Below are 24808 nucleotides of genomic sequence, written 5' to 3'. Positions count from 1 at the left end.
TAAGGCTTCAAAAGCAGTAATATATTCCTCCACTGTACCCGTCTGTCGGAGCTTAGTGAGACGCCCCAAAAAAGAGTCTTCCTATTCAAAGCGACTGCGAAGAGTTTTGGCAAATTGGGCCCAATTCTGAAAATGTCCATTGCAACGCTGATGCCATTCCTTCCATTGCCATCGTTCATTGTCCAAGTACATGGTGCCCACCATAAGCTTAGTCCCCTCATCTATGATATGATTCAATTGGAAATACTGCTCCATTTGTGCTAGCCATGCGGACGTGTGAGAACCGTCAAATTTATGCATATCCAACTTGGAAGGTCGCTGACTGGGTGGTGGATGGGTGTGCCAGACGTGATGAGAGTGGCTAGACTCACCCTCATGGTATTGATGGCCATTATACGCCTCCTCGTGGGCTTGCTCCTTGCCCTTTGGGAGTGCATCATGTATCTGGTGACTTATTCCTTTAAGCTCAAGTTCGATATTCTTCACCGCAGTTTGGAGGGAGTTCACATGGTCTTCAATTTTGTCGATCCTTTCATTGGCCATCGCTTGAGCGCGAGTTTCTACCATACACCAACCTGATGAAAAATTGGGACCGCCTAAATTTTTTTTACTAAGAAATTGAATGGTACCACCTTGCTCAGCTCGTCGTCCTGATTCTGATGGGCTAGGTCACCAATAAGCGCCCCGGAAGATCTCAGACTCTTTTTTTTTTTGGAAAACTCCTAACGGAGTTTTACTCCTTCCTGATCAATACTGCAGTCGCCAAATCCTCAGAATGTCAATGCCGCCAAAAGTCCTGCGAAAATTATATCCAGGGACAGGAACCCTTCACAACTACTCCGATCTGGTGGATCTGAGAGATCTGAATGGTGGAACAACTGCTGCTGCTGATTTGATGGAGCTGCGGGACTGATGTTGGCTGCTGCTGCACTTGCTGATCTGGAATAGGTGATGTGTGATCCCCCGATAGAAAGGGAACTATGGTCTTGAGGAGTGTCAGGTGCTACAGATCACAATATACATAAGGGTCTGACAGTAGTACTCGGCCCAATGTTTCAGGGCTCTAACTAAGGAGGATCGACCGTACCCTTAGCCGTACAACCCGACTACCCTATCGTACGGGCGAGTAATCTCTCCGAGTGTTGTTCTCGGTGTACTGTAGCCACAAGACGGCCGAAGGTTTATCTATGGCGAGGTTTCAAGGGAGCTAGGGGGCTTCCTATATACCCAGAGGGTACGTGGAAGACAGTCCGTGTGCGGTTCTGTCTAATGCGCTACTACTTGAAGGGGTACCCACAGGGGTTACAAGGGAGTCCAACAGACGTGACCACCTCTTGTATTTCTTGCGTGCATGCCTCCCCAAATCCGCAGGTTTATGCGCTTAACGACAGATCTCGTGGTTTAAAGACGTCGGAACACGTCTCTAGCCAAAAAAAAATTTGCTAAAATTTGGAGATCCCACCGAGCCCTGGAAAGTGCTCTGATACCACTTGTTATGCTCTTAACCTGCAAAGTAATACCCAAACATAGAATTTGCGAAGAAAAGATACCGAGAACACAGAATATGTGAAGAAAATATACCCAGAGCACAAAATAGCAATGATTTTATTATTCAGAGAGAAATGTTCACAGGCCTCTTCGAGGGGGCAACCTCCAATAGAGCAGAGCTCGATTACAAAACAAGACACGATACTCCTCGCAGGGAGTCTCTATCCTTTATATATGACTCATACATGCAATACCACGAGCCAATACCGTGGGTTTTATTAATACCATCTATCTAATACTATCGCCCATTTACCATCTATCTAATACTACCGCCCATTTGCAACTAACTGTGGTCCCGTCATTAATTGCGGGTTAACCACTTACAAATATTAATATGGGCTTTATTGACTCTTGACTATGACGTGATCCCATGACATAAATAAGGGGGTTAGGGTGGGACCCTAACAAATGAAAACTTCATCTCTTCGATTTCTGATAGCCAATGGGTATCTCCACTTGTTATTGTCCCTAAGAAAAATGGAAAGTGGAGAGTCTGTGTTAACTATAGAGAGCTTAACAAAGCCACTCAAAAGGACCATTTCCCATTACCCTTTATTGATTAGGTCCTAGATTCTTTGTCTGGTAAAAAGTTTTTCTCTTTTCTGGATGGGTTTAGTGGCTATAACCATATTCAGATCACCCCTGAGGACAAGGACAAGTCTACATTCACTTGCCCATGGGTTACATTTTCCTATAGGGTCCTACCTTTGGGACTTTATAACGCATCTGTAACCTTCTAGTGAGAAAGTGTTAGGAATCTTTTCTGATATTGTCAATGATTGTTTGGAAATATTTATGGATGACTTACACCCTATGGGGATGAGTTTGATGGAACCTTGTACAACCTTGAAAATGTGCTTGAGCATTGTATACAAACCCACCTTTGTCTTAGTACTAAAAAGTGTCACATGATGATGACTAGAGGTATTGTTTTAGGTCACTATCTCTCTATTGTAGGTATATAGGTTGATCCAACAAAAGGTGTAATTTTGAGAATTCCCACTCCTAAGATGCAAAAGGAGGTACATAGCTTTTTGGGCAGGCATGTTGTTACAGACGATTTATAGAAAATTTTGCTAATATTGCATTTCCATTGTTTACCCTATCAACAAAGGATAAAGATTTTGTATGGACTAACAAGTGTAAAAACAATTTTGAAGAGTTAAAAATATGTGTACAACAACTCCCATTTTACGAGGACCCAATTGGAGTCTTCCATTTCACATCTCAACCTATGCTTCTGATACAACCATTAGGGTTGTGTTGGGACAATAGGAGGAACCTTACGCCATCTACTATATCAACACGAACTTGACCTCTACATAGTTAAATTTATTTGTGACAAAAAAATAGTTTCTTGTTGTTATTCATGATATCAACAAATTTAGGCATTACATTATTGGTTACCAAACTTTTGTGCATATTGACCACTATGCTATCTAATTTTTAATGAATAAACCAATTACTAATGCCAGGGTTACTAGGTGGTTGTTGTTACTCCAAGAATTTGATATTACCATTGTAGATAAACCTAGGAAAGATAATGTTGTTGCATATTTTCTTTCTAGATTGACTAATGTTACTGATGATCTGCTTGTTGAAGACTCTTTCCTAGATGAGTATCTTTTTGCAGTATCCACTTATTCACCTTGGTATGCAGACATTTCCAATTACCTTGTTGTAGGAAAGCTTCCTCATCACCTTTCTCCCAAAGAAAAGAGAAAAATTGTTCAACAAAGTGCCTGGTATTTTTGGTTGGATGGCTACCTCTTCCACACTGGTTTTGATTAACAAATTAGAAGGTGTGTGAGGGAGGATGAGATTCATGATATTCTCAAGGATTTTCATGATGGGCCTTGTGGAGGACATTTTACAGATAGGAGAACAAGTCATAAGGTGCTTCAGATGGGCTATTTTTGGCCTACTATGTTCCAAGATGTAAGGAAATATGTGCAGGGGTGTGACAATTGTTAGAGAATGGGTCAACCTACTCAATTAGATGAAATGTCATTACAGCCTCAATTGGTGATGGAGCCATTTGAGAGATGGGATTTAGATTTTGTGGGACCAATTAATCCCCCATCTTAGCAGAAGACTTATATTTTGGTATGCACAGACTACATCACCAAGTGGGTGGAGGCAAGAGCACTCACTAGGGAAACTGAGCATGTTGTTTCAAACTTTTTATTTGAAGGAATTTTTGCTCTGGCTGGAGTGCTAAAGGTGATAGTTACAGATGGAGGAGCATAGTTTGCTTCTCGGTTAATACAAGACCTTGTCAAAAAGCATATGATTCATCACTAAGTCATTTCACATTACCATCGATAGGCGAATGGGAAAGTGGAAAGTACAAATAAGATGCTCAAAGCTATCCTCATGAACACTGTAGTAGGCCACCGAAGATACTGGGTTAAGAGACTTCCATAAATGTTATAGGCTTATATAAATACTTTGAGAAATACTACATGATTCTCTCCCTATGAGTTGGTATAAGAGTCACATCTTTCCCATTGAATTTAAGATAAATACACTCAAAAATGCTTTGGAGGTAAATTTAGACTTGAATGTAGCTCAAAAACATCAACTGGAACAACTGAATGAGTTAGATGAGAAGCGCTTGGTTGTTGTGCAACGAACAAATTACATCCAACAATAGTGTGCCAAGTGGCATGATAAATGGAAAGTGTTTCAAAAGGGTGATTGAGCTCTTCTTTATGACTCCATATTTAAATATTTCAAAGGGAAGTTGTACACCAGGTGTCTAGGTGATGAAAGGAGATTTTGGGGGTATACCAATTTCCCCTTTCTTTATAAATTTTGATCCTGAGGCATGTGGGTTATAGCCCACAAACCTATCAGAAGCATTATTGAGGCCTTAAGCCTTTAAACTTGAGACCATTCAACTATCGAGATACACAGGATTACACAGGATACACGAAAACCTGACCCGAAACACATAAGGCCGGACTTCAAATATTTTACGCCCGCGTTCATAAATATCGTCAGGTCTGCTCTCGGTCCATCTCCTTTCCGTTGCACTGTCCTTCGCATTCCCCAATCGCCAATCACCGATCAAATCAGGATCGTTGATCTTCCGCTCAATCTGACGGTTGTCGCTTAGCCTGACCAATCAACTTGCACGACAATCCTCCATCGTCGATCAACTCCTTTTGATCCGACGACTGTTAGGGATTTCAGGCGGACAAGTAGCATGGGGATTAACCGCCCGATAAAGTGGTTTCGTCTCTCCTCCTCGCTGCTATGTGTCCTCCGCTAAGTGGAATCGGGTGACTAACCTTTAATACCACTTACAGCCTTTTTTTCGCCTGAAATACTACTTCCTATTGCGATACGACTTTCCTCGCGAATTAACTTTTGCGATCTTCCACCATGCGATGACCGTTGATCTATACGATCGATGGTTCTCATTCTTTGTAGCCTACGCCATTGATCTTCCGCTTGTTGATGGATTCTGTGTTAAAACACCAGTTTCTGCCATACTCCGTTAACACACGACATTCATATAACTGACATCATTGGATCACCATCGATCCTACATTGATCGATGATCGATCAACACACTTACAAATGGGATTTGAGCCCTCAATGCATATATACACAGATAACACGAAAAGGCATTATTACATAAACACACATGGAAATCCACACAACACGCATCTATTCATTATACATAAATGATTACATCCTAAGGCATTTCAACCTTAGTCATAGTTCTCCTCTCGACTACATTGTGAATACTCTATGCTTACACAAATTCTATTTGTCACTCTGTCTCGTCTCTATATCCCTCTCACACACACAAACTCTCTTTTTATAAGAGATTACAATAGTCGTGGATCATTTAAGATGCCCAATTTCTTCCCAAAATCACTCAACAAATCCCTTAATTCTCTCTACAGCTCGCTATATGGATATATATGAATACATGGCAGATTACATTAATATTTAATTAAGTCCATCTAATTAGATCTGTTTTAAACAGATTTTCCCGGTTTTGCTCCGATGGTCCACGTCCTCTCATTCTCCACTTTGGATTCCTCTTTTGATTAAGAGGGGGTTAGATGCTCCTGCATCAGACTCCCGAGACACAAAAATTTATGACCTCCTAGTCATATGCTTCTCCTTATCTTTAGCAATTCTACCCACTTCTCAGTGGAACTGCCTTCATGATCTTCTGTGAGCTGCAACCAACCTCTGCAGTAACAGTCTTCTCTGCTACACGATACCTCACCAAGCTTTCTCCTTTGAGATTTAGTCTTTTGGCATCCTTCTGGTTCTCTCCCCTCGAACCAATTGAGCACTCCTTGCTCTAGGTTGCTGCAAGTCTTCTCACCTTCCGTTGCCGCTATCTGCACGAATGTAAAGACCACAAAATCACCATACTTCAACAACTATACCTCCTTCTCCTTCTTCTTGCAAACTCTTCCTCCTCCTCGCAAGGAAATCCTCTTTTACGCAGGAAAAAAATTCCCTTTCCCTGCTCTGATACCAAATGATGAAAGGAGATTTTGGAGGTATACCAATTTCCCCTTTCTTTATAAATTTCGATCCTGAGGCCTGTGGGTTATAGCCCACAAACCTATCAGAAGCATTATTTAGGCCTTAAGCCTTTAAAATCGGGACCATTCAACTATCGGGATACACAGGATTACACATGATACACGGAAACTCGACCCGAAACACATAAGGCCGGACTTCAAATATTTTACACCCACGTTCATAAATATCGACGGGTTCGCTCTCGGTCCATCTCCTTTCCGCTACACCGTCCTTTGCATTCCATGATCGCCGATCACCGATCAAATCAGGACTGTTGATCTGCCACTCGATCCAACGGTTGTCGCTTAGCTTGATCAATCAACTTGCGCGACAATCCTCCACCGTCGATCAAATCCTTTTGATCCGACGACTATTAGGGATTTCAGGTGGACAAGTAGCACGGGGATTAATCGCCCGATAAAGCAGTTTCCTCTCTCCTCCTAGCTGCCACGTGTCCTCCGCTAAGTGGAATTGAGTGACTAACCTTCAATACCACTTACAGCCTTTTGTCTGCCCGAAATACCACTTCCTGTTGCGAAACGACTTTCCTCGTGAATTAACTATCGCGCTCTTACACCATGCGATGGCCGTTGATCTATACGATCAATGGTTCTCATTCTTTATCACTTACGCCATTGATCTTCCGCTTGTTGATGGATTCTTTGTTAAAACACCGGTTTCTGCCATACTCTGTTAACACACGACATTCATATAACTGACATCATTTGGTCGCCATCGATCCTACAGTGATCGATGGTCGATCAACACACTTACAAATGGGATTTGAGCCCTCAACGCATATATACACAGATAACACGAAAAGGAATTATTACATAAACACACACGAAAACCCACACAACACGCATCTATTCATTATACACAGATGATTACATCCTAAGGCATTTCAGCCTTAGTCATAGTTCTCCTCTCGACTACATTGTGAATACTCTATGCTTACACAAATTCTATTTGTCACTCTGTCTCGTCTCTATATCCCTCTCACACACAGACTCTCTTTTTATAAGAGATTACAACAATCGTGGATCATTTGAGATGAACGATTTCTTCCCACAATCACTCAACAAATCCCTTAATTCTCTCTACAGCTCGCTATATGGATATATATGAATACATGGCAGATTACATTAATATTTAATTAAGTCCATCTAATTAGATCTGTTTTAAACAGATTTTCCCGGTTTTGCTCCGATGGTCCACATCCTCTCGTTCTCCGCTTTGGATTCCTCTTTTACTTAATGGGGCGTTAGATGCTTCTACATCACTAGGTCCCTACGAGGTGCAAACCATCTTTAACAATGGGATTGCGAAATTGACAATCATTGATGGGTCTCAAACATCTTTTCTTGCAAATTGACCATCCACAATTGTATCATAAGCCTACTTTTAAGTATTCATTTGTCAACATTGTCTCATATGCATATTTAGACCTTGAAGTTGTCGGGGCAAGGGAAAATTTTCCTGCGCTTCCAACCACTTAGTCTTTTCATTATTTCAAAAAAATATAAATAAATAAATAAATAAAATAAAAATCTCTAATGGTGAAAACCCCTGTGAGGCACTATTGGATGAATGTGGTGGATGAAAACCAGCTTATTGGTGGTTAGCACATATTTTTATTCTTCTATAACAACATTCTAATATCTCTTTATTTGTCTATAAATGGTTTATTATTTAATTTTGTCACTGTTAGAGAATCAATATTCACAATTTTCTACACTTATCACAGGCTTGCATTCAACAACTCTCGCTGATATAGATCATATGCATTTTCATTTGTTCACCATCACAAGCTCAAATATGTGTTCTTGCATATTCATGGTTGAAAACTATAACCTTGTGCTAATACACTTGATTTTGTTGATGCACATGTTTTTATCACCACATCATTGTAATGGAAGAATTCACCAATGGACATATGCCATGAATGAGGTGTTGCACAATGTCGATCAAGTCATTATCACTTGTACAGTCTCCATGTTAGCATAGTGGTAAGTCGATGATAGGTACACTTTTTGTCATTTACTTGCATTTATGTATTTAGGGTTGACATTACTCCTTGTCACATATGTCGAGAACGACTATTATCATTAAACTAGGGAGGAGGTGAATGGTATCTCTCATACGATGCATCATACCATTATCCCAAATTAGTAACCACTGAATAGACCATGTAATAATAACGACAAGTCATCGTTACTCCTATAATTACTCTTGAAAACCCCATGTAACCATCCTGAAATCATTCCTAATACTTGTCACTTATGGCATAAAACCATCGAAAGGGTAAGAATTGCCAATTATAGCAGAACGTCATTCTCCGCTCTAATGAACATTTGCATGAACCAATTGTCGACCTTGTAACAATCTTCTATGTTGAAAATGTAACTAGGTTTGGTATTCATAATTATTGTTGTACTTGTATCAATATGCATTTCATATAAAAGCAAAAATAAGAAAAATGAATTTCTATTATTTTTATTATTTTCATTAGGCAAAGAATTTTCTTCATGCTTGTAGAGTGATTTGAATCAAAATAAAAATTTTCATGAGTCAAAAAAATGTACTTGAGTTAAAGTCCCATTTGGACCATTTGTAATAAAAAGAAAAATCCTTTTATTTGAGTCAAAAAGTCAAAATTTTCATCCACAAGACCGAGTCGTCCCTCTTGAACAAGTCAGCACAGAAAGACACTTATTCGTTTGTACATTTATAAATACAGTGCAATTCGATCTCATTTGGACATCATTTCATCACATTGATTTCTATGCCAAGAAACAGAAATAAGACCAGCGAAAAGTCAAAGGAAAGAAGCGAGAGTCAAAGAGGGAAGAGGGAAGGTCTAAAAGAGAGAGAAAGTCACATTTTTACCCTATTATGTTCACATGTGTGAAATTGCAGGGCTGAAAATTTTAGAACTATTGTAGGTCTGAAGGATTCAGATTTTGATCATATGTGGAAAGAATTGACCAACGTTGACATTTTTGGATTTGACTTGGTTGAGGAAGGTTTGAAGGAGGGTTGAATTGGGTCTTGTGGCAAGTCTTGGTCTTGGTTTTTGGGTCTTGGATATCTCACTTTGATATGATTCTATGAGAATAGAAGTTGTTTGGGTTCCCCCCCTTGTGGTTATGCCTTGGCTTGGAGCCCACATCTTTGTGTTCTTTGTCTCTTGTGATCTTCATGTTTTATGTGATTTTGGTAATTTTTAAATGAAGATAACATAATAAAAGAAACAAGAAGCCAACAAATATTCATAGGCAATTATCAACTAAGAGAAATCAACCCTAATTTGCTAACCTTTTGGTTTCTCAACATGGTATCAGAGCTAAGGTGAGGAGAGGGCAACTTGAAGATCAATTTTGTTGGCACATTTGAAGGAATCTCTACAACAATCATCTTCTTCTTAGGACATTTTAATTAGCTACATCAGAGGACACAATTACAGGAACTATGCTTAAAGAAATTATTGCAGCATGCAAAAGGAGGAGATCCAAGGATCATCATATTTCTAGCAATCATCATCCACTGTGTAAGAAGACATTTGCAACAACTTAAATATATTATTGTACTAGTCATCCTAGAAGACATCAATATTTCAACCATCATTCAAGAACACCTTTGAAGACTCTTAGAAGCATGATTATCATAGCAACATATTCTCCCTTGACAAGTAAGTACTCTAATATATTCTATGTCTCAAGTTCCTACTCAAATAACATCTATATGTAAGGAAGAAAATAAACTTGGTGGAGCTTCTAATTTCAAGGCTCGGAAGAAAATACTTAATTTGGTTCCCAAAGAAAATGATGTCATGAATTTTGTTGAGGGTAAGGCTCTAGCACCAGACAAGAGCAAAGCCCAAGAAGTGGCCAAGTATAATAAGGGATAAATAAGGGCTCTAAGAATTCTTAGAGTCCATCAAAGATCACCTTATCCCCTTTATTGCAAATTTGGCCACATCAAAATAAGTCTATGAAAAATTGGCAAAATTATACTCTGTCAATAGTATAGGTCAGAAAATATCCTTAAGGAATCAACTTTACAAAACAAGGTTATCAAAAGATGAATATTTGGCCTCATACCTTGTGAAAATATTGAAATTGAAAGATCAACTTCAAGGGATTGGAGAAGTCATATCTGATTCTTAATTAACTACTAGCGTACTTATTGCTTTGCCTTCAGATTGGAGTAGTTTTATGACCAACATCTATTCAAGAAAAGATACTCCAACATTCGATGAACTATGGGCTCTATGTGTTCTAGAAGAAACAATATTGAAAGCCAAGGATGAAATTGATCTCAACAATGAATAATCTCAAGATTTTGCTGGTAGATCAATCAAGAAGTTTGGAAGATATGAATCTCGTCGAAAATACGACAACAACAATGACAATCAACCAAGTGGAGATCAAGACATGTTGAAAATGCAATGCTTTGGTTGCAATGGGTATGGACACTATAAAAGGAATTATCCCAAGGATCTTAAGAACAAGAAGAACAACAAGAGGAAAGAGAGAAGTGGAGCACACATTGCAAAAGATGAAGAACCAAAGAAGAAATCAAAGACTAAAAACAACAAAGATCTCTACTATTGATGAAGATTGACAAATACCAGGTTTGCAAGTAATTTGTTTTTATTAGAAGAAGAGAATTAGAGTTGCAGTTACATTAGAAGGTTGATTTTCTTTTTAAATTCACTATGGGAGCATATAGTTTGAGTCATCAAAAGTTGTCTACACTACAAGTAGTCATCATAGCAGCTATAGTTATATTTGAAGTATCGAAGATTCTGGGATTCACAATTATAGAATCTTTGAAGAAGCAAATAACATTAGAAGGAATAGAGTCTACTTGGGATTATAGAAGGAACACTCTTCACAAGGAGTTCAAAGTAGTTACCACATTATCTAGCAAGATTGGATTATTCATACAATGTTCTACAATGACTTTAGCAAGGTTCATCATGAATATTTAGAAGCAGTTATTTAGTAGGAAAGGATTTTAAGGATTTTTAATGTAAGAAAAACCATAGCGGAGTTAAGGTCATTAATCAACACTGCAGAAGAATCCCAAGCATGATATTCTGTTTCAAGCATCAACCTAGAAAAATCTACCATTTAAAGAATTGAAAGAACATAGTAGAAATATATTGTACAAAAGAGTAGGCAAGTCTATCAATATGCATTGAAAAATAGTCAAGAAGCAAAATGAAAGAGGTTACTCTTATCTTTTTTTTTTAGACAAAGTTCGGGTGCTATATATTAATCTGAAAAAAAGAGAAGGCAGTTTTCCATACATATAGTGCTTCATGAGCATGCTGGATCCAAGGAATTACAAAAAGTTTTTCTTCCTTGATCCTATTCCTAGTATTCCTGCCTCTGGGGCTTCTTAAACTAGTGTAAATCCGGACAAACTGCAGACACCAAAATTTACAACTACATAACATAATTAATCAATCTCTATGTGACTGATCTTCCTGGCAGTGGACGCTTCTGGATTTGGATCAGGCTCATTCTGTTTAGCGCTTGAAGAGGAAGGAACATCTTGGGACTTCTTGTCCATCATGGTCTTAAGGAACATAATTGATTCTTCGGCATGGCTACATCGATTGGCTAGGCTGTTAAACTGTTCATATAAGGAGCTGGCTCTGTGAAGGAAGAGATTCATCTCAGCCCTATATTTCTCATTAAAAATTCGGCATTGGTCCTCCAGTCTTATCTCCAGACTGCGCACTTGATCCTCCAGAGCCCTCTGTTGAGCTCGCACTTCTTCAAATTCAACCTGTAGATCTCTACAGTGAAAACATTCTTCTGGACGCTCCATTGTCACCGATTGGGTCTTGCCTTTGCTGTTCAATGCTTTTCCGCAGAAGCTCAAGTCTCTTTGCTTGCTGTAAGCGACTTCCCCAGCCCGCACAAGGCTGCTGTGCGCTTGATGGTTCCCACGGACTGCCTGAAGAAAGGCGGAAACAGTTTTACTCTTTTGCTTGCGGGCACAGGTTTTCTCTGCGTGATGGAGAGGCATGAATCCCTTTCTATAAATAGAAGCTAACCACAAGGTAGAGGAGCAAGAAGGAGCCCTGCATTTCCCGATGCTCCAGCTCATGGTCAAAAAATTATCATGAATAACACAAGTGGTCTGCCGCCAAGGACGTCTTTCACCTGCGATTCGCTTGATTCCCCTGCTCTGAGTAGATCTTCCAATCTTGTTTCTGATCAAAATCTTTCCTACCATACCTGTTCTGCTAACTGAACTGATTGATTTCCTGCTGTCATAGATTCTACTATCCTCGGTACGCTTGCTGTTGACTGGATGAGGAATATTCATGGTAACGATTGTAAGGAGGACTTATCGTTACAACACAGGATACCTTTGGGGCGCTCACAAGCTCTGTTAGCGCACTTGTCAGCCTCCTTATTCAGTCCTCGGAGGATATGGTAATAGGTGACTTCTGCCAATGAGGCGCTGAGGATTTGGTTCCTATGATTTATCTGCTGAAGCAGAATGTTCGGTGAGCTCATCCTCTGCGCCATGAGTCTAATAATAATTATTGAATCCCCAAACACTATTACCTTATTTATCCCTAGTTTGATCAGCTGAGAGAGACCCTGGTACAAAGCCAACCCTTCTGCCCTGTTGTTGGACAACTCCCCCAATCCCCATTCAAACTGAAGAATTCTTTCCCCGTTAGCATTGCAGATTAGACCCCCTGCGCCGGCTTGGCCCGGGTTTGATTTTGAGGCGCCATCAAAAAATAAATAGAATTTATTACAGTTTCTCAGCCAGCTTGCAAATTCAGTTTCCTTTAGCCTCAGCTTCCAACCCCTGTTTGTTTCTTTCGTTTGAGTCTTTCCTTGATTTAATTCTTGTGCGCTAGTTATGTTCTCTTGGGCATAGCTTACCAGATTCCTCTCTTCCATGCTGTAGCTGTTCATCTCTATCCTACCTTTGATGTGGATTGTGACTGCCTCCAACGCTAAGTATTTTTCCTTGTGACAAATTGCTCTGATGTTATAGCCCTTCTCCTGGAATACCCTTCTATTTCGTGCCAGCCAGATGCGCCATAGGAGGGTTAGAGGAATGGCATTCCATATCCTTTGCGTCAATTTGCTACTTTTCTCTTTCCATGGGCAATTCTTTCTCCATTTATGTATTGTGTCTGCAATAGTTGCCTGGGGCTCCCATGGAGCATCCCCAATTGAAGCCATCTGTCTCCAACATTCATCAGCAACCGAGAAATCTATAAACAAGTGTTGTATTGTTTCCTCTGACCTGCAGCAATTCGGGCATCTTAATGGTCCCATTATGCCTCTTTTCTTTAAGTTTTCCGCTGTTAGAATTTTTCCTTTCAGGAGCAGCCATATGAAGAATTTGACCTTGGGAGGTGCTTCTGCTCTCCAGATAATTTTCCATTGGTTCCATATATCCTGAGGGAAGGTGTTGTCACATAGATGCTGGTGCCCCGCTTTGGCCGTGTCTTGTGTTCCAGTTGGGTCCCAACGGTAACCATCTTGTTTGCCTTTCTGAATCGGTGCTTTGCTGTGAAGGAAGTTCTTTAAGGCAGCAAGGCTGGGTTCTAGCTCCCTAGGGAAAGCCGGGAACTTCCAACCTGTCCAAGCTTGAGATTGGGTGTCCCATTGTGATATTTGATCTAGATACCATATTCCTTGTCCATTTAACCAGTTTATAGCAGGAATTGCCTCCACTTTTGATTCAATTGGTTGCTGTCCTAGAATTCTGTCTGTGGAGAAATTGATGCTACTCCCCCCTCCTGGGACTTTTGAGATGTTTTGAGACATGAAGGGTATGGCTTTCTTGCATAGTTGCAAAATTTTTGAACTTTATCTACTTGGAATGTTGGTTTCCAGAAGTTGTTGCCTTGAACTGTTCAAGTATTTTGCCTCTAAAACCTTCTTCCACCAAGCTATAGGCCCTGTGATCATTCTCCATATTATTTTAGCTCCAAGAGCCAAGTTCAGCAATTTTGGGGATCTTATTCCTAGTCCTCCCCTTTCCTGAGACTGGATGGCATTCTTCTAGCTAACAAGGTTGAATTTTCTTTTTTCCGTTTTCCCTCCTTGCCAAAGGAAGTGTCTGAGAGCTCTTTCCATTTTAAGATGGAAAACAGTAGGGGCTTGGCATAAAGAAAAACGATAAATAGGGAGAGAGGCCAAACCTGATTTGAGAAGAACAAGTCGTCCTGCTGGGTTCAGCCACATGGTGCCCCATTGCTGGATTTTTCTCTTTATTTTATCAAGGATTTCATTCCAAGTGCTAGCTTTCAGCGGTCCCATACTTACTGGCATCCCAAGATAGGTGAAGTGGCTCCAGACAAGCTTGTAAGAGACTCCTAATATACTTGCAATACTATGGATGGTGTGTGTTGGAGTGTTCCAACCATATATGCAACTTTTTTGCTGATTGATCTTTCCCCCTGAGTATTCCATGAATTGGTCCAAGATCTTTTTGAAGCGCCTTGCTATAGTGGTGGACGCTCCTCCAATTAGGAGGGTATCATCCGCAAATTGAGAGTGGTTGATGTTCTTTGTTCCTTGCTCAAATTTGATACCCGTGATTAGTCCTATTCTCCTATGATAATCCAGGATTTGGCTAAGGGACTCGGCCATAAGGATAAACAAGTAAGGAGACAAGGGACAGCCTTGCCTAAGGCCTCTAGAGGATTGAAAGGCAGCACACGGTCTCCCATTTATCAGAGGAGAGATCCAGGGTTCCGATATGCAGGCTTTGATCATTGTGATGAAAGAGGAGTCAAAACCCATTTTGTGAAGAACAACAAAGAGGAAAGAATGCCTTACCCTGTCGAAGGCATTGGCAAGGTCCAGCTTTAGAACAAATCCTTTCTCCTTTCTGCTTATGCTCGAGTGGATAGCCTCTTGCACAAGAAGGATAGAGTCAGAGATGTATCTATTGGGAAGGAAGCCTCCTTGGTTTTCTGAGATCAGGGATTGAAGATGGGGCTTGAGTCTAGTTGACAGAATTTTTGTGATTATTGTACGCAGAATTACATAGAGATATTGGCCGAAATCGAGAAAAAGTGGAGGGTCTATTTTCTTTGGGGATTAAGGCTAGATAGGTGGAGTTGGTAAATCCCCCCATTTTGCCTTTCTTTAAAACCCAACGTATCATCTTAACGAGATCTTTTTTGATCAGCTGCCAATACTCTTTGTAAAAGCTGATCGGAAATCCATCAGGCCCTGGAGCTTTATCTGGGTGGAGATTCCAGATCGCTTTTTGGATTTCTTCTTCATCAAATTCTTTCTTGAGTGTGCTGTTCATTTCTTGTGTGACTCCTTTGGATAGGTGCTGTAACAAACTTGAGTAGTCCTCCTCCCCTTTATCCTCAGTCAGGAGATTCTTGAAGTGGTTGGTGGCTGCTTCCTTTATAGATTCCTGGGTATTGTAGCTGTATCCTTCACTATCTTTAATTGTGCTCACAGTGTTTCTAGCCTTACGAACTATAGCCTGCTTATGAAAGTAAGAAGTATTTTTGTCTCCGTCCTGAAGCCAGAGCTGTCTTGACTTTAACCTCCATTTTGTTTCTTCGTCCTTTATAGTTTGTCTCGGCTGAGCGTAGAGTTTTTCTTCGTTCTCCTTGGCTTGCTGGGTCAGTCCAAAGGCTTCAATGTTTCGCTGCACTTCCTCCAGATCTTGCTTAATTTGTTTTTTGTTCAACTCAGGTTCTTGGTAATTATTCTTTGCCTAATTTTTTAAGGCCTGTCTAACTCTCTTTAGTTTTGTCTCCCAGATATAAGTTGGGGAGCCTTCCACATGTTGTATCCATGTCTGCCACACCACGTCTTTCGCTGCAGGAGTACGGTTCCAAATGGAACAGTATTTAAATGGGAGAGGTCCAAGCTGACATTGACTATGCAAAGTGAGCGTGATTGGATAATGATCAGAGGCGGAGACATTGAGGATATTTGACTGACCGGTGGTGAAAGTGGACAGGTAAGATATGCTTATTAGGAACCTGTCAAGACGCTCCATAATATTGCCAACTCCTAATCTTCTGTTGCTCCAGGTGTATCTTCGATTCTTAGGCCTGATATCTATGAGATCTTGCTCCTGCATAATATTCTCAAGTCGATTTCTGAAAGGATCTGGGGTGAAGTGTCCCCCTCTTTTCTCGTTTGCATGCAAAACCAAGTTTAGATCCCCTGCAATAACGAGATTGTTGTCTCGCTCTTCATCTATACTGGCTTCCAGCGCGCTCCAACATACATCTTTCTCCCTATACTGGTTCGGAGCGTAAATATTGTAGATAACCACCACTGCTCCATCTGTCTTACTTTCTAAGTTAGCCCGGATCCAGTTCTGATGTATTCTGGTGGAGATGCAATTCCATTTATTACTGTCCCACATTGTTAGAATGCCGCCTGAGGCTCCTCTTGCTTCACTTGCGCATCCACTGTAACGTTTTTGCTGGTTGATGACTTTATTCATTTCTGATTGATCTTGTTTCATTTCTTGGATAAGAACGATTTCAGGATTTTCACTTTGGACTAAATCCTTGAGGGCTGCTATCTTGGAGGGGTGCCCTAATCCCCTGCTGTTCCAGGATAGCATTTTCATCATGATTTACTGCTTACATGGAGAGGTGCTCGCCTCTCTTTGCCCTTGTTGTTGTTTTCTTTCTCCGAATGCCCAAGAATAAAGGATTCTATGGGAGTCTGAGAACCCAATGCAATGTCTTTCTGGGCACTCTCTTCTCTCTGTTGTTTGGCCGATTTTCTGCCAGGCCCATGCTTCTTTGGAACATCACTGGGCGCCCCATGATCCTTTGAAGAACTTCTGGTAATCCTGGTGGAGGGGGAGTCAGGAGAGGGGTGGGAAATGAGGGGGGGAGAGGGGTGAAGAGGAGGGTCAGAGGGGGGGAAATCAGGGACTGATTCTTCCTCAGAGAGGGAAGCGAAGGGATTAGAGGATGGGGGAATGGGAGGATCGGGAATACGAGTGGGGGAGGACGGACAATGTAAGGAAGGCTGCTGGGAGGAGGTGGAAGGATGCTGAAGGGAAGAGGATTGGAGGGGAGGATGCTGATGGGAAGGACCAGGGGCATCAGAGTCCGAGATCTTGAGGGGAGGGGATGATTTCTTCCTTTTAACAGTTTCCCATTGCCCATCTTGCTCTTCTGGTTCAACATTAACAATTTTAGGACATCTATTTGCAAAGTGACCATATTCGTGGCATACCTTGCATTTGAAGGGTATTTGCTCGTAATCCAGCTGCTGAATATGGCACCAGTCATCTACTTTCAGTTTGATTGCTTCCGGCAGTCCTCGTCCCAGATCAACCTCAACACAGATCCGCGCACAAGCCTGCATGTTGTCTTTGGGTTCACTGCGGTCTATATATTTTCCAACCGCGTTCCCTATTGCTTTCACAGAGTCATCCCCCCAGAAATGAAGTGGGAGATGAGGAAGTCTAACCCAGACTGGAACTGCACTTGGTATATCTAGTTCAGGGTCGAAATTCGGGGTCCATTTATTGAGATAGAGGCCTCTGGAATCCATAAAGTAAGGCCCATTTCTGAATATGAGGTCTTTGTCCTCCTTGGTTTCAAAATGAAAGGTAAAATATCCTCTACCACAGAATCGGATGGATATTTTGCCCTGGATCTTGTCCGACCAATTTCTTTCGACCCACTTTTGCACTGTCTTAGGTGAAGGCCATAATCCTATAAATTGTCCGATTAACCCTTTCTCTGCTAAGGAAATGGCTGCCATGCGTGGAATGGTCGGAGGCAGAAGGACTTCCTGTAATACATCTAGCTTCTTTACAAACTTGGATGCTGATGGTCTAGGTCTCTGCGGAGGAAGAGACTTCACCAGGTTTGAGAAGGCTCGTTGCAGCTCCGGATCCCCACTGGGCGGATCCGGAGGATCCATGGTTCAGCTCGGACAGACAACTCCAGGCAGGCTCAGTCGCGGGCAGGCTCAGGCGCAGGCAGCGCGCGCGCAGCAGCAAAAAAAAAGAAAAGAGGTTACTCTTATCACAAAGAAGGAATCTCATATTTTATGAACATAATATTCAAAGAAGAAGAAACTTTGATTACAACATACCTACTTTAGAAGAAGCTTTTGTAGTCAAGAATACTCATATCTTCAGAGAGGGTTGAAGGAAGAGCAAGATGCATATAGATAAAAAAAATATACTTGGGCAGAAAGTTAGCATTATAAGCATGATTTGTCTTGGTCATATAATAGATTCAAGACCCTTTCCTATGGCTTTTTGATATATAGTAGCATAACAAATTGGTAGAACAAATGTTGACACCAATAATTTATCATTATTCAATGTGAAGCAAAGTAATGTAAAGAAAGTAAACATTGACTTCAAAGGGAGCTAGCAAGAATGTACATGAAGAATTTGACTTGAGATTACATATAGTATTTGGAATATGGTATGAAAGAATACATAGGATAAATGTGAAGGGAGAAATGGCAATAAGCTTATACAAGATGACATGAGACAACTTGTTGGTCACTTGACGATATGCTTGATTCAATATTGATCGAGAAGAAGTTCATCCACCTCAGCCAGAAAGAAGAAGTTGTAATTGGTTCGATTTACGAATAAGTTGAAAAGATTTGATATCGTTGTATCGACAATTGATTGGTTTGATCTAGGAACACATTTTTTGACAATAATAACACTGATAAAGATACCAATAATGATTGGAAGTTGCTATAATTTCTTGGAAAAGCGTGAAAGCATAATCCTATTATAGGACAACTTGAAGGCTTGTGCACTCAACTGTGAAGATGTTTGGCTCCATAAGATGTTTAATGAACTACTTAATGATATATATGTGAGGATTGAAAAAGATTTAGGAAGGTCGAAGTTCGTTATTATGTGATGCAAGAAGGAGCCTAGTAGCTACAACAAGATCAACACGAAAGAACAAGTAGTTGATGCTTTGATGATTATTTTTTAGACAAGCTTAGGCTTCTGATTGTTTCTCCCTGTTTGAGGGGGAGTGAGAATTTTCTCCATATTTGAGAGGGAGTGATGGTGGACACTGTATTCTCCATGTGTCATGCACCATGGCTAGGACTAACAACCATAATCCTAGTGAGGGAACTACTAGGGAGAATGGAGGGTTGGAGAAGCATCTAGGACTGATACTCCTTGAGGAATGGTATCTAAAATAAGAGTAGTACCGAGGACCAATACTCTTTGAGGAAAAGATATCCAAGATAGGAGTAGTATTGAGGACCGATATTCTTTGAGGATAAGGGTATCCAAGATAAGAATAGACTTGTGAGGGCATACTGGTGAAAATCTAGATGGGGTATGTGCTTGGAGAGAGGTGGTGGTGGTGTCCAAATTTATGTCTCCCAACATTATGCTCTGATCTAGTAGAGAGATAGAGTTTGTCAGTCAAGGCCTTGCTATGTTTGACAATGTTGGTTATGATAATGACGATGTTATCAATCTGAACTCTTCTTATGAGAATATTTAAATTTGAGAGTATCCTAGTATCCTTTTGTGTCATTATGAATACCTCCCTAGTGAAGAGGCGGTGTTGAAAATGTAACTAGGTTCGGTCTTCATAATTATGATTGTACTTGTATCAATATGTATTTCATATAAAATAAAAAGGAAGAAAAATAAATTTCTATTATTATTATTATTTTCATTAGTAAAAGCATGTTCTTCATGCTTGTAGGGTTATTTTAGTCAAAATATTTTTTGTCACGAGTCAAACAAAAGTACTTGAGTCAAAGTCCCATTTGGACTATTTGTAAGAAAAATAAAAATCATTTTATTTGAGTTAAAAAGTAAATTTGGTCATCCACAAGACCAAGTTGGCCCTCCTAAAAAAGTTGGCCTAGAAACGCACCTATTCAACCTCCTGGACAACTATAATTACAATGCAATTTGACCTCTTTTGTACATCGATTCATCACATTAATTTCTATGCCAAGAAAAAGAAAGAAGAGCAACGAAAAGTCAAAGGAAAGAGAGCGAGAGTCAAAGAAGGAAGAGCGAAGGTATAAAGGAGAGAGAAATTTGCATTTTGACCTTCACACGTGCAAAATTGCAGCGCTGTAACAGGGCCAAAACTTTCAAAATTATTGCAGGTTCGAAAAATCTAGAGTTTGATCAAACTTTAAGAGTGTTGACCAACGTTGACTTTGTTAGATTTGAATTGGTTGAGGAAGGTTCAAAGGAGGGCTGACTTGGGTGTTGTGGCACGTCTTGGTCTTGATTTTTTGTGTCTTGGATATCTCATTTTGATCTTATTCTATAAGAAGATAGGTTGTTAGGATTTTCCCCTTTATGGGGTTTTGCCTTGGCTTGGAGCCTACATATTTGTGCTCTTTATCTCTTGTGATATTCATGTTTAATGTGTTTTTGATGATTGTTTAATGAAGAGAACATAATAAAATAAATAAGAATCCAACTAATATTCACGAGCGATTATGAAGTAAGAGAAATCAACCCTAATTTGCTAGCCTATTGGTTTCTCAACATTCTGAGTAGCCATGGGAGGAGCAACAGTCTGCCATGAACTCGATTCTATTGATGCTTTGTTACACCATTTGGAGGCTTTGGAAATATTTCAAAATGCAGGTTGGTTGGCCTATTTTGAGAAGTTTTAGGGATTTAATGACCAAATTGCTTTAGAATTTGCACACGATTTGAATGAGCAAGGCTTAATAGTTAGAGGAGTTAGGGTTGTTGTTACAAAAGAAGTAGTTGCTAGGGTGACAGGTTTGCCTTAGATGAGAACACACTAGTTTTTATGGAAAATAACAGTCCCAATAACCAAAGCTACATTCTTGCAGCAAGGTGAGGACGTAAGGCACAAGGGAAGAGGGGTTGACATAACATCCCTTCCTCATCCTTGGGATGATGTAGCCTATTTTATTCAAAAATTTATAACCTATGAAGGGAATTTTGGGATTGTATTTCACTACCAATTTTAGTTATTATCACATCTGCACAATGGACATATAATCAATATGCCCTATTATTTGTTAAAGTCGTTACAACATATGGCAGAAGTTGTGCGCATGGCGAAGCATATTGAAACTTGCATAATTAACCATGGGCTCATCAAATTGATTATAGTTGACTTGTTGCAACAACAAGGAGCACATGGAAAAGAATGTTAGTAGAGTCACTTATCATCCCATGAGGAGGAAAAGAATGAAGAACAAGAGGAAAGTACTGAAATAACACGATAAGCAAGGGTGGTTACACCTCTTAAGCTTCGTCAGAGGGGCCTTTGAATTAGGCATTCTGTGACAAGGGATCATACTAAAGGACCAATGGATGTATCTAGTGGGAAGTCTAAAAGTAATAGGTATGGATGCCACGTTGAAGAAGATGTACTTGATAAAGAGACACCTAAAGAAGTACTTGAGAAAGAAACACCTCTATAAATGAAAGTAAGGAAGAGGTCTCCGAAGAAGCAATTTTGGGGTAAAAACCCTAAGAAGAGAGTACGAGTAACTATTACACCATTAGCTTCCTCAACACCTGAAGTCCATGCTACTACAACAAAATTAAAGGAAATAGAGGAATTGTCGAGTGAAGAAAGGAAAGAAGAACCCATGTGAGAGCAATAAAGCATTCCTTCATCGGGTACAACCAAAATTGACTCTCACTCAACAAATTAATGAATTAAAAGAAGAAAATGAAAACTTTAGAAAGAACTTGACACACTCAAAGAAATTTAAGTTTAAGAAACAAATAGAGTTGGAAAACCTAGCCGAAGTGGCAGGAATTGTGTCACTTACTAACACATTTAAAAAATTATGCATGGGTTGTAGACAAATTCTTAAGAAGGCAGGTTGTGAGGGGCCAACTATTTTTTTCAGTTGGAACACAAGTGGAAGAACATGATGAGGATTTGTAGACTACTAATCCACAATAACCTGTTGATGATGTTATTGTTACACAAGAACCAACAACTGAAGTAGAGCAAGTTGGGGAAAATTAGTTTGTTGTTCCACAAGAACCTGTTGACGATGCCACTGCTCCTCAAGAACTAGTAGCTGAAACATAGTAGACTAAAATAAATCAAACTACTACTCCATAAGAACCTATCAATGATACTACTGACACATGAGAACCAACAATTGAGATATCAAAATAGAGTGAGAAGGAAAATGAAGAAATACTGCAGGGAGCTGTTGAGTCTACAAATGTAACAACAGTGGATACAACTCAACCAAAATCTGAAGAGTTGTTGAAATCATTAATTTTTCTTGAGGAATTAGATAAATGGAAGTGGTTGGAAATCTTGTTGAAGAGTGAGGCTATCCGCTTGAGTAAACATAAGGAGATTGTTGACAATCTTAAAAGGACTTGTGATAAAAAAATTTGGTTGAGGATTTGGTAAGGATTAAGGAAGAAATGAAGCAAACAATATTGTCGGTAGGAGAGTTACAAGAAAAAGTAAAGTTGTTATGGGAAGAGGAGCAAACGTATGACCTTACATAGAATGTGTTAAGTTGCAAAACCCCTTCTCCTTCCTACCCTTTGTACTTGCTAGAAAAACTTTTCCACTTCCATTTGATAGCAATCAAAGATCATGAACGACCATGTGTAGTAAGGGAAGTTCAAGAGTTCCTGAATACTTTCCAGAAAGCCATTTTTTTAGAGAAACATCTATTATGCGAGATGTATCTACATGATCATGCTTGTTTTGGAGCAAGGACTTTTAATATTACACCCTATGTTGGAGATGTTCAACTGAGGGATTTTATGTCATTTATGCAAAATCAAGTCAGCTAGAAGGTTGCCTGTAATATTATAACAAAAAATGAGGAAGTTGTGAAACTTCTTATTCAAAATGAACTAGGGCTTGCTCAAACAATTTTTGTGGCATATAATAAGATGTGGCAATACCCAACCACTAAAAAGTTACTGATGGAATTCAAGAATAGGATCCTAGTGCGTTGCTCTAGGAGTATCAAGGTTTTGAAACAATATGCACTAAAAGGTAGTAGGCTTAGATGGGAAGCATGCAAGGAGGAATTAAGGAATGAGGATAGCTATTGTTTCTAAAACTTTGTACATGAAATTTCTAGGGTACCTGAGTATGTAAAGTGTATCAGGAAAAGTGGGCTTGGTTGGTATGGACTTAGGTTCAATTTTTCACTTATTTGGCTTCCTGTCCACAAGTATCAACACCCATATCGAATAGATGACGGAGAGTGGGAAGTGGAATTATTTGTCTCCGAAGGATATAGGGCACCAACTAAAGACACAACAGGGGCATGTATTTTTCAAAGTTCCATTCACATCATATCATAAACTAGTTACAAAGGTCTACATGAGGACATGTAAATGCTTAAGTTGGGGGGAGATGTTGGGATGCATAATTGACATTCTTAGATACTTACTTTCCCTATATATTTTTTAACCATTTGACTTTAAAAGCCATGTCGTGTCACTTCGTCAACCATTATTAAATAAAGTATGTTCCCTTTTGTATGTCATCTTTATTATATAGTTTGCTCGTAATTTTACATAAAAGATAACTGCTTTAGGTTATTTTATTAATGAATTGACAAAGGGTTGTTCTAGTTGGTGTGGCTTGTTGAGAAGTTGTTACAAGAAGATATCTTCCCAGTTTTGCCTTTCTAAAGATGGACTGAAGACTCCGTTGAAGCTGTTGATAAAACATCGAGCTCATTTTGGGTACTCTAATTTCTATGATTAGTAGCAAAAACCAACTTAGATAGACATCCAACTAGAGCTAGTTTGATTGTTGAAAGGAGACATTCATGGAAAACACGTCTGAATTAGTTTAAATAGTTAGGATTTCCAAATGATAAATCATTATAATTTAGAAAAGTTGTTACAATTCTATTTCAATTAAGACAAATTTTGTTATAAGACAAATTTTGTATAATCTCGATTTGGATCACATGAGAATCGAGATATTCTCATGATGATCCTGCTTTTCAAAAATAGGAATGTAATGTTATAAAATAATGTACTCTCTGTCCATGAGGCATGCATAAATAAAGAACAGAGGAGGGAGTACCAACACTATAATCATGTACTACAACTTTCATTGATGCAAATCTTGACCATTCGTGGCTCCATTTCTCCTTCTTAATTAACTTGCATGCCGTGTAATTCACCAACCCTTGCTAAGGAAGAAGGGCCCTCCTTCTTGGCAGGGATCGTTGGTTAGAGAGGTATTGTAGCAGCACATTTATTCTCTCTTAGTTGTGATTAATGTGTGATTTAATGCTAACAAATATTGTTCATGCATTAAGTAGTTGCAGGATTGTAGCCTTTATCATTGTGTAACAACATAGGTCCTAGACCAATCCCTTCATTAGATGTGATGTTTTTTTTGTTTACAGTTATTTGGTTTGTTTATTTAATTGAATGGATGTTTCAACAATTGGTGAGTGTTGAATGGTTTCCAGGAGTGTTGTTTCTTTTGAATAAGAGTGATAGTGACAAAGTGTGATTTATTTTGCAACATATGTTTCTTTTCTTTTGAAGTGTGAACAAGGTTTGGAGTGTAACAAGAAGTGTTTTTGAGTGTTGAGAGTGACATTACAATAACTATTTTTGAGATTTCATTAGTGCTAGTTGCCATTTGTTCTTGCATATATTTTGCATGATAGCCTTGAAACAAAAAGCTTACCCGGATTGACAATTTATGTGTGAGTTAGAT

At 39.5% G+C, this 24808-nt stretch overlaps 1 protein-coding gene across 1 annotated transcript; it reads right to left on the bottom strand.

Moving 5' to 3' along the window:
* Nucleotides 1-15849: 15849 nt before the first annotated feature.
* Nucleotides 15850-16593, bottom strand: LOC149206312 (uncharacterized). Its single transcript, XM_089397655.1, has one exon. The coding sequence runs from the start codon at nt 16591-16593 to the stop codon at nt 15850-15852; it is 744 nt and encodes a 247-aa protein (XP_089253781.1).
* Nucleotides 16594-24808: the final 8215 nt, after the last annotated feature.

This window comes from Pinus tabuliformis, chromosome 1_2 (assembly GCF_031772625.1).
Source record: "Pinus tabuliformis cultivar Carrire ecotype Pingquan chromosome 1_2, CPIR1, whole genome shotgun sequence".
Classification (NCBI taxonomy): domain Eukaryota; kingdom Viridiplantae; phylum Streptophyta; class Pinopsida; order Pinales; family Pinaceae; genus Pinus; species Pinus tabuliformis.
Note: the sequence above shows the minus strand (reverse complement) of the source record. Positions and strands in the feature narration are given on the sequence as shown.

Bases quoted from the DNA above. Each gene is read 5' to 3' on its own strand.
- LOC149206312 (XM_089397655.1), bottom strand. From the start codon at position 16,593: ATGAATAAAGTCATCAACCAGCAAAAACGTTACAGTGGATGCGCAAGT.